Source organism: Otolemur garnettii, unplaced genomic scaffold (genome assembly GCF_000181295.1).
Source record: "Otolemur garnettii isolate 467f Iridium unplaced genomic scaffold, OtoGar3 scaffold00202, whole genome shotgun sequence".
In the NCBI taxonomy this organism is placed as follows: Eukaryota; Metazoa; Chordata; class Mammalia; order Primates; family Galagidae; genus Otolemur; species Otolemur garnettii.
In genome coordinates, this window is record NW_003852597.1 from 2476976 (window position 1) to 2488098 (window position 11123).

The 11123-nt window shown below is 52.1% G+C and overlaps 1 protein-coding gene across 1 annotated transcript; it reads right to left on the bottom strand.

The window, feature by feature from the left end:
• Window positions 1-7641: 7641 nt before the first annotated feature.
• On the bottom strand, window positions 7642-8333 carry TMEM125 (transmembrane protein 125). Its single transcript, XM_003801218.3, has one exon. The coding sequence runs from the start codon at window positions 8331-8333 to the stop codon at window positions 7674-7676; it is 660 nt and encodes a 219-aa protein (XP_003801266.1). The 3' UTR covers window positions 7642-7673.
• Between the last annotated feature and the right edge of the window lie 2790 nt (window positions 8334-11123).

Below are 11123 nucleotides of genomic sequence, written 5' to 3' on the forward strand. Positions count from 1 at the left end.
TCTTCTCCAGGACTCCTTCCATGAGCCTGTCCCTCAAGACTCATAGCTCAAAGACACTGCTCAGATGTCCTCTTCTCCAGGACTCCTTCCATGAGCCTGTCCCTCAAGACTCATAGCTCAAAGACACTGCTCAGATGTCCTCTTCTCCAGGACTCCTTCCATGAGCCTGTCCCTCTAATAATACCTTGTGAGTGACTCTGATATTGTTCTGGCCACACTTTATTTTAATCTTTATTACAATTTTCACTTACCCCTAACTGCCCCTGTCCCCATAGCCAGACTGTGAGCTCTCTGAAGCCCCAGGCTGTTCTGTATCCTCAGATTATCACCCAAGGCGGATCCTAAATAAATAGGTTGAATTCCTGTGAGTTGAGGAGTAATTGGATGAAAGGTGAGGAGGTGGAGTCCAAAGTGGACAACTTTGCCAAGAATCTTGATGAAAAGGAGGAGAATAGGGTCATAGCTGCTGGCGGGGAAACTGAGTAAGGGAGGTAGTTTTAAGATGGGAGATACTTGAGTTAAGCTGCTTTTAGTTACAAGCAACAGAAAGAGTTTGGGGAAGAATCCTGGCTATTGCCAGCTAGAATCAAAAGCCTGGTGACTTGGGAGGGCAGAAAGCAGTTGGTTCCAGCAGCCAGAAGCATTGTAACCTCTCACGCTCTCTCACTTAGTGGCATAGGATTCCCAAACTCTCCATTCCAAGCTTCTGATACTCAAGGAAGAGAATCTGTTTGGCTTGATTTGCGTAAAGTATCCACCACTCATCTAATCAGCCATGAGGTGGGTGGAGGGACCTGTGGCACATTCTGGGTTTGGGGAGCCAACTCATTTGTTCCAGGCCATTCCCAGATGAGTAGTCCTCATGAACCAGGCAACCACCCCCACATGCATTCTCCCAAGAGCCACCAAAGAAGCAAGTGCACATGGCTGGTGTAGTGAGGTGCTTAGAATGAGGCATGGGGTAAAGAGGTGCCCATGGCAGTGAGGGAGCAGGAATGGACTGGATGGGTCAGGGCCTTGGATGCTAAGACACAGAGCTCACACTTCAACCTGAGTTGAGTCTCATCTGTGGTGAGGGAGTGTCACAATCATGACAGAAAAGATACTCTGGCTGCTGTGCAGAGATGGATCAGAGGAGAGACGGAGAGAGGCGCTAAGAGCTGACAAGATGTGGCATGTGGACAGAGACTCCAGAGATAGAAGGGAGGCAGAGTTGATGGGACTTGTCAGATTCAGGTATGAGGGGTAGGAGGCCATCAGCAAAGCCGCCCTGGCATCTGGTACTGGGGCCAAGTGCACTGAGAAAGGGCAGGCTGGAGGGATGGAGGTTTAAAATTGGATATAGAACTTCCAGGGGGAGGTGCCCAGGGACAACTGGGGCCCTAGGGGAGAAGTCCAGGCTGGTGACATGGCTTTTGGAATACTCAGCATTGGGGTCACTGGGAGCGGGAGTGGATGAGATATCTAGGGATGGGGAGAGTGGGAGGATGAGGCCTAGTGGGGAACACTCTGGGAGTATCAGCAGGGGAACTTGGGAGGAAGCAGCCAGAGAGCTCAGTTCATGCTGCCCCAACCTGGCAATTGCTCCCAAGTCCAGAGCTGGTCTGACCCTCTCCCAGGGAAGAGCAGAGGCTGCCTTGGCAGCAGAACTAAGGGGCTAAAGGCATAGACTGGCCTCCAGGGGAGGAGCTGCTGCCACCGCAGATAGCTCTCTCAGTTCCCACACAGAGGAATTCTGCATGCAGCTCAGCTATCCCTGTTTCTATGTACTCTTTGGGAGCTGAGTTGAGAACTCTCTGGGACCCAGGGGAAAGAAGGGGCCTGATCCCAGATCGGCAACTGCTTCTCCTGAGCCCCTACAAGGGTCCACAGCTGGAGCTTCCTTTCAGAATTCACAATGGGTGACAAGCATGGGTGATAAGGGGCTTGGAATCACAAGGACCCTGGATCCAGTCCTCTAAGACCTCTTGTGATTGGAGGAATCTTTCCTATTGTGTTCCACATGCCTGGCCCCAGGTGCAAAGAGAGCATGACCTGGATCTACAGGGTCAAAGGGCCAGGGGTGCTGGAGCTGCCTGGGGGCCTAGGACTCAGCCAGATAGGTCCTCTTTGGTCTGGCCTCTTCAGCATCAGGCCTGGCCTGGCCCTACACCTTGTCCCCTAACCCTCAGTAGCTGCCACTATCTACTCTGCCCTGGGAACCCCAACACAGATTTGACCATAGGGGTCAACCCAGCCACCTGCTGCCTCGGCCTGCTCCCTCCAAGGGCAAAGCCATGCCCCTTGTCCTGGGTGGAAGTCACAGTCATGACGTTTAAGAAACTCCAGCAGCATCCTGCAGAGTGGCAAAGTGAGTTGTGAGTACAGGTTACTAGGATTCAAATCCCAGCTCTGTCCTGTAGATGTTGTAGATGCTATGTGGCCTTGGGCAAGTTACTTAATCTCTCATTGCTCCAACTTCTCAGGAAAATGGGTATCCTAACAGTGCTTACCTCATGGTTGTGAACAGGATTAAATAAGTTATCTGTGCAAAGTAGAACAGAGTGAGTGTTCTGGAGGCCTTGTTATATTCCTATAGGCACCCCAGGGCACTGGCTCTCTGGAAGGGGCAACTAGCAAACCACCTCCTTCCTTATTCACTTCCAGGCTGGGGATTTGAACATCTCTGTTTCCCAGGACTCAAGGGGGAAAAGCTGGTCAGGAGAGCAAAGGATTTGAGTTAGAATCCCTGATGCTGTAGAATACAAGAAAAACGCAAACACCATCACTAATAATAGCACTGATGTTCTAGTGCTTTCTTACAATAGTCTTTCTTGCTGGGCAGGTAACCTCACTTTATAGATCAAGAAGATGAGGCTCAAACAAGTTAACTGCAATCTGCCTACTTCGCTCAGCAATAAAGCCATGATCTCACCTTGAAGAAATGGTAAATTAGACTCAGAAGGAATCTCTTGGTTGTTGGATGTGCTCCCATCTTGCCTGGGCTGGCTCCTTCCTCCTCTAAGCAAATGGGGGCTGAGAAAGTTCAGAGTGTAAGCTCCAGGTCTGGGGAAGTAGGCTGTGAGGGAAGAGCTGGCCTATTTCATTGCTGGCTGGGTCTTGCCCTCAGCATCTGCTGCCTGTCCCTGGGGTGACTGCCAAGGCTATGTCCAGGGGAATTTCACAGGTCCCCTGGAGAAGAATCAGGAAGACAGCTCTTGTCCTTGTGCAGGAATTAGACCACGAGGGGACATGTCCAGGTCCCCTGGGGCCTGCAGGAAGCTCCTTGAGGGAGACCTAAGTGTTCCCAGAGATCCTAGGGTCTCTCGTGGGATGCAACTAGGTATGATGTGAGAACCACCTAGAGAGGCCCAGATTTGGCAGTTTCAAGAGCATATCCTTTCGTTATCTGACATGCAGGTGACCTGGCTGAGAACCTAGAGTTTGTTAAGCCCAGGAGGGACGTGTGTCAATTTTCTCTACACCTGTCACCTGATGGGAGACTCTAGGTCCAGGCCCCTCTTGTCTTGTCATTCAACACCAGTTTAAATTTCAGGATCTGGACCCTTCTTCGTGCTATTGCTTCTTTCTGGTATACTCTTTCCACGCTCTCCAGCTTGACCAGCTTCTTTTCATCCCTCAGAGGCCAGCCAACATGGATTGTGGGATGTTTGGCCATTTCTTCTTTTTTCCTAAGGCCAATTTCTAGCTCCATTCAGCAAGCAGCAGGCCCCAAATACTATTCTGGCCACAGTACTCTACTTTTCTGATTCAAATCTTTCCCTGTTTTTTAGTTCCTGAGGATAAAGTCTAAATTCCTCTGTTGGGTGAAATGGTGAGTTGAAGAACTTCAGCCAGATAGGAAGGGAGATGAAGACAGGAGGGGCAGCTTTAGAGAGAGCGAGCAGTGAGGCCAGTGAACCACTGGCTATGATGTAGACTGAGGAGTTTAGAGAAATAGTTTGAGCTAGCAGAAGGTAGATGTTGTGAGAAGTCTGCTTTTGTGACTGAGGAGGTGGGAGCATTCTGGCCTGACCTGTGCCTCCGCCCAGCTTGTGCTATCGCCTGTCTCCTGGTAGAGTTGAGTGAATAGGTGCCAACTTCCACTACCCTATGGGATAGGCCCTCTGGGGCACACGCCAATCTCTATTTCACATTTTTCCCAGGAAAGCCTTGTGCTGGCCTTGCCCATGGCAGCTGCTCCATCTGATGTTTACCCTGAGTAACTCTCTTCCCTGTTTTCCAGCCTTGATGTTTCTGTTTCCTTTAGTTTCTTAAAAGAAATATTGTGAGGCCAGGCACATTGGCTCACACCTATAATCCTAGCACTCTGGGAGGCCAAGGTGGGTGGATTGCTTGAGCTCAGGATTTCAAGACCAGCCTGAGCAATAGTGAGACCCTGTTTCTACTAAAAATAAAAAAAAATTAATTGGCCATTTTGGTGGGTGCCTATAGTCCCAGCTAGTCTGGAGGCTGACTCATGAAGATCGCTTGAGCCCAAGAGTTTGAGGTGACTGTGAGCAATGATGCCATGGCACTCTACTCAGGGTGACAAAGTGAGACTCTGTCTCAAAAAAATATATATATTGTGAGAATTGCGAAACAGTCTAACCTTGTCTCTGATGAAAAGAAAAGGAATTTCTCCCTATACAGCAGACTTTCTGTGGTCCTCTAATAGCCCTAGGGTTGGTCATAGAGATTCTACTTGGGGACCCAGGAAGAGTGAGAACTTCGGGGGCAGAGGTCACAGGGCCTTAGGGTTAGTGGTCCAACTTCCCTCCCCTCCCTTGTTACAGGGAGTCTTTTCCCTTTGCCCTTGTACACACTTGCCAGCTGGCTATACCAGAGTTCTTCCTCCACGCAACAAAGCAGCTACTCCGTGGCAGGCTCATGCTGGTAACTAGGGATACACAGACAATCAGGATGCAAACCCCATGGGAGGAGCTCCCCTCCTGATCAGGGAGATGGGCACCCAAAGAAAGAACTGCACATTGAAGGCCACAATGGAGTGTTATGGGCACAGAAGAAGGAAGCTCACAAGTTTAAAGGGAGAGGGTCAGGGGAACACCCCAGATGATGTGGAGAAGAACAAGAACACAAAGAGAACAGAACCTATGGGGAAGTGAGAGACATGGCAAGTTCATGGCTCATGGGGTTATCTGTGGGGACAGTGAGACCAAAACATGTCAGGGAGCCCAAGAGAGGTGCAGAGCCACAGAGAGGATTTTTTGAGATAGAGTCTCACTCTTGTGCCCTGACCAAAGTGCTGTGGCATCATAGCTCACAGTAGCCTTAAGTTCTGGGGCTCAAGTGATCATCTTGCCTCAGTTTTTTTCTACTGTTAGTAGAGATAGGGTCTCAATCTTGCTCAGGCTGGACTCCAACTCCTGAGCTCAGGCAATCCAACTGCCTCGGCCTCCAGGAGTGCTAGGATTATGGGTGTGATCCACCATACCCTGCCCACAGAGAGGTTTTGAGGTGTATTTTCATTTTACTTTTAGGCCAGTCACTCTGGCTCAAGCATGTGTGTGTATTGGGGGTGGGGTGGGGCTTGGGGACAGAGGATTTCAGAGAAGAAAAGAGCAACTGTAGGGAGAAAAAAAATAGTAAGGAGTCAGCTGTATGATTCAGAGTCAGAGGGTTCCTTCCAGGTAGTGAGTTTGAAGATATAGATAACCAGGCGAGTGTGTGTGAGGGGAGCCAGAGAAGGTGATTTGTTACTGGGCTTAGGTGTGACGGTGCAGCTGCTGTGGCCATCTGGGACTACCCTGAGGTGCTGTGCGGTGTCACCTCCAGACAAGGTGCCCATGGAACACCCAGGAAGAGGCCTGTACTTGGTGTTCTGTCCTTCTCTCCTGGGCTCTTCATGCTGTTCCCTCCCTCAGCTTGCAACACCCTTGGCCTCACCCTCTGCCTACAATTTTCTCCAGGAGACATCCTGACCTTGCCTGTTTTGACAGCAATTTTTTTCGTGTCAAAGCCCCTGCAGCACTAGACCTCTCTGGAGGCAGGTCTCCTTTCCCTGCCTTTCTGGGTATCTTCCATGGGGCTTCATGCAGCCTGCACCTTGCAAAGCAGGAAGTTGATGACAAAGTGAGCTTGAGCTCTGCTTCCAGTGGGAGTTTATCGTTGTCACCCAGGAAATGTAACTGCACACCACAGAAGGGGAGATCCCTTCCCTAGCTGACTCCAAACAGGAAGTGACTCTTCCTGGCTCAACCCAGGAGCCCAGGAGTGGGTCAGCTGGTACAGTGACTACACAGATGCAGGGTGTGCTGGTTTCAGAGGTGGGGTGGGAGCTACAGCTTCCTGCCACCCTCAGGGAATCAGCTGAAGGGATACAATGTAAGGGAGGAGCAGTCTCCAGACAAATCAGCTCTAACAGCTCATCCTGAACCAGCAAGTGAGCAAATGTAAAAGACTCAGGTCCCCAGCACACTTTCCCTGGGACTGCAAAGCCACCTCCTTCCCAAAGCTAAGCATCCACTCAACACTCTGCCCTCCAGTGCCTGGCCTGGCTGAGGAGACCTTCATGTTGCTGTTTATAAGGCTAAGAAAGGATTGAAGAGCTCACTTTGGACAGGTGGGGTGTGAGGTTGGGAGGGGAGGGTCTCTGAGGTGAGATGGTGAGGTGATGACAAGACAGAAGCAGTCACCATTTTATTGCACATCTGCCACGAGCCCAGTCCTTCCATAAATTTTACATTTAATCCTCACATTGATGAACACAATCTCAAACCTCAAGCAACTGAGGCTAGAGAGGCTACGTCACTTGCCCCACTGAATGCCCGAGTGGGGAGGCCATGCCACATCTGTTCTGTTTCAGAGTCCCTTTTCTTTCCACTTTGCCTCCAGTTACTCTCCTCAATCAGTGGCCCCTGATACTGTCTCTGGGATGGGCAACTGTTACCCCTGTGGAAATCCCTGGTGGGTGCTGCCAGACAGGGTTGAGGGGTGCTGGAGATAGAAGTCAAGAATCTTTAGGAATCCTAGACACAGACAAGCAGTTCCATGGACACAAATACTCCACTCCAGGAGGCACACGCTAACTTTCTCATGGTGTGGATGTGTGGAAACACACAGTCTCTTTTTCTTTTTTTTGAGACAGAGCTTCAAGCTGTTGCCCTGGGTAGAGTGCCGTGGCATCACAGCTCACAGCAACCTCCAACTCCAGGGCTTAAGTGATTCTCTGGCCTCAGCCTCCCAAGTAGCTGGGACTATAGGCACCCACCACAACGACTGGCTATTTTTTGGTTGTTGTCATTGTTGTTTGGCAGGCCCAGGCTGGATTCGAACCCGCTAGCTCTGGTGTATGTGGCTAATGCCAAGCGCATGCAGTCTCTTAATTACGCATCATGAAATCCTACAGAGGACTGACACAGCCCTGGGCATGTATACACACTCACTGTGCATGTATGCACATAATGCACCATGTACACACCCTGTGTGCATACTTGCACTTTGCACACATCCTTGCATGTATGTGTTATGCATGTGCATGCACTATGCAGAACACATGCATGTACATATGCACCACACATGTGATGTGCACATCATCAATGTAGGCAGGCACCATGCATCACACACATGCACATATGCACCACCCATACACACATGTATGCACATACGCACCACATACACACCCTGATGCAATTCTGGGGGCACAGCAGGTGGTGGGAAGGGCTCTGGCTCTGTCAGATGAGGTTGGTGATGCTGGATGTGGTCTCTTGACGCTGGCCAGTAGACAACTGTCCTGAGATGCTGAAGATGCTGGTATTGCCACCATGGCCACTGTGGGTGGAGGGAGCAGCTATACAGATGGAGTTGCAGTGTCCACTCACGCCTACCTGATATAGCAGTAAGCCCAGTAGCAAGAGCAAGCCCAAGGCAGCCAGAGTGATGCCCACAGAGAGCATGGCAGCTAGGGGCCGAGCAGGGGCTGGGGCAGCGGCCAGCCCTGCCAGGGTCAGGCCGGTGACCAGCAATACGAGGCCACTGAGCAGCACCACGAGGGCATCAGCTCCCCCACCACTGCGCAGCAGCGCAACATGGTGTGCCTGACGTATGCAGTTCATGTCCTGCACAGCCGAGCTCATCAGCTGCTTCACCAGAACCAGCAGGGCCAGCAGACAGAGCACAGTGCCAGTTGCTAAGCGCCACTCACCCGAGCGGCTGCTAGTGGATGACAGCAGGACCACGCCGCCGGCCCCACAGCCTGCCACAAGGCCCACGGCCATGGCAAAGCACAGTGCTGAGCGCCGTGGCTGTTGGGACCACCACAGCTCCACTTGCTCTGCCAGTACATTGGCAGGTAGCCCCCGGGTTCCTGGGGCTTGGGCCCCCTGTTCAGACATGGTGTGTTGAGGCAGTGGTCAGGGCAGAAGAACAGTTTTAGGGCCAGAGGGTGCAGTTCATGGCCTGGTGCCCCCACCACCTGCTTAGCAGCTACAGGCCCAGACTTCTATTCCTCTTGCAGTCCAGGCTGTGGTTCCCATCACCTGCAGCAGAAGGATCACAGTCTTACCTCCCGAGTCTTGGGGACGACCCCTGGAATCCCCCCAACCTGGGGAAAACCTCCTCCCCAGCTCAGTCTTTTGGGGATGCCTTGAGATCCCCAGGAGAGTTTCTGCCCCCACTGAGCCCCCCAGCACCCCTTGGGGAATCCCCTTGCCTAGCCTCTGACCTCTTTCGCTCTGGATCTCCCACTTGCCTGTCCCATCCTGGATGGGTGAGAGGGCTGGTGCCATGGTGGACGATGGGACGATGAACAGCCAGAGATAAAGCCTCATTCAGAATCTCACATGGCCTCAGCTGTCACCACTGGTTCCTGGTGGTGGTGGGGGGAGCTGTGAGGAGGGAGGGGACTTATGACTTAACTCTTGTGGAACCAGAGTGTGGCCCTGAATTTCCTGTCAGGGCTTCGTCTCCTCCTCCTCTCTGGTTTGCTATTGAACCCTAACAGCCCCCTCCGCTGACATCTTGACCAATCTCACAGCCTGACTTTGGCACTGTAAAACTGCAGGTTCCCCAATCTGTCTCTCTCCAACCTGATCTACTTCCTGGCTTATTAGTCACCTTGATGTCCTTGAGGTCCCGTAGTCACCCCTGATGCAACAGGTCCCAACCCAAACTTGTCATCACACCCCAGCACCATTATGCCCTCCTGGGTTCCTTCAGGCGCACAAACCTCAGCTACTAGTGGACTCCTCCTCCCTCCTTGTAGCTAAAATCCACCCCATCCAGGCCCTTCCCACCCAGGAAGTCTAACTCAGGCATTACTCCATCCAGTTCGCATCTCTCCTCCCACTGCTCCTACCTCCTCACCCTCTTCCCCCTGCTCTCCCTTCTCTTCTCCACCCACGCCCACCATGCCATTCTCCCCCATACTTTCCCTAAAGTGGAGTGAAGGAGAAAGGAGGGCCTGCCCCCAGTCCTTCCCACTGGTGGGAACTTGGCAAGGGACCTGACAGCAATGGCAACTGTCCTCTACAGGACAGTTGGCATAACTCAGACTTGGCAAAAATGAAGCGGCTGTGGTGCCTGCACTCAAGGAGCCCCAGGCTGCAGCAGGAGACAAAACAAGCAGGCCTGGCTCCTGCAACTGGTGCTGCATGTGAAGCAGTCAGCACAGAGCCCTGCGAGCCACAAAAAGGGCATGGGGGTGGGTCTGGAAGCCTCAGTTTCCTATCTGAAAAGTGAACACAAGGCCATTGGGGGAGAGGTTTGAGCCACTTGACATTTTCATTTCAGGATTCCAATATAACCTAAAGCCTGCATAGATACTCAAAGCATGGTTTTTGAATAAATAAACTCAATGTTACCCTTCTAATTCAGGGTAGGATATAGGACTTAGGTCCTGGATCCTTTCAGGAATCTGACTACGTGGCACAGCAGAGGTTACACCCAGGTGAGGTATTTGTCCTCCAGGAGACCCTTCCGCAGGACTAGCTCTTACCCACAAGGGGGCGGGGCCAGTGCTGATGCCCCCCAGGGAAATGGGGGAGGTGCTATGGGAGGGACTGTGGAGTCAGGCCCAGCATTCCTGTGGGCTCTGACTTCACTGGCCTAAAAGTGCTAGCACAGGTGTACTGAGACGGTGTACCAGGTGGGGTTGGGATGGAGGTTCTCAGAGAAAAGCCCATGGGAGAAGGTGGGGGAGAGAGAGGTGGGGGACTGCGGGGCACTCACGAGAAGCCTGGATGTGCTGGATCCGATCACAGCAGGCAGGACCGGGCAGGTGGGGCGCTCTAGCTGTGTTTCCGGGGAGACGCTTCACCTGCCTATCTGCTCTCAGGTGAGCCTGAGGGGAGGGCTATTAACAGGTGTTGTTTCCAGGGCTGGGCTTGAGCCGATTGGCTTATGTGGCACTGCTCCGTCTGTTGGTCAGAGGCCATCTTGGGAAGGGAGGGCCTTCTGCTTGCCGCTGTGAGGGCTGGGAATACAAGGCAGACCTGGGCAGCAGGAGAAATGTTGTGTGCCTGGGTCCTGACCAAACCCCCAGTTCCTACCCCAGCTTAGCTTTAGCTCCAGCCTTAGAACCTCACATTAACTCCAGCTGCAGTTCCAAACCTTGACTACTTAGTACCCTCAGCTCCCATTAGCGGCCCAGCTTCTGCTGCCCATCTGAATCCTACTTCCCCAGCTCCATTTCCAAATTCAGTTCTAGTCCCAGCTCCTATTATAACCTCAAATCTGATTTGAAATCTCAGTTCCAACTTCTAACTCTAACCCAAATTCTAGACTTAGGTTCTAGACCCCCAAACCTGCCCTCAGCTCCAACCTTGACTCCTCTTCCTGAACCAGCTCCCCAAACCCAATGGCAACATCAGCTGATCCCCAAACCCAGCCCTAGTACCTCCATCCCTTGGTCCTCGGATGGAGCCCCCACTTGCTCATTCTCCAAAGCCTCATATGCCTAGCCCAGATAGGCCTCATCCACATGGCCAGCCCCTGCTTAGGGGAGAAGGGATTTGAGTAAACAGGGAGGAGGGCTAAGGAGGCCTTTCAGGTGGAAAGCAGGAGATCCCAGAAGATACTTCTAAATGAATGCCACACTCCTTCACAAAAGCTCACAGAACTCCTGTCATTCCTGCCAGGTTAGACATTTGCCACTGGCACCCTGCCCTCCAATCAGAGTACGTGTT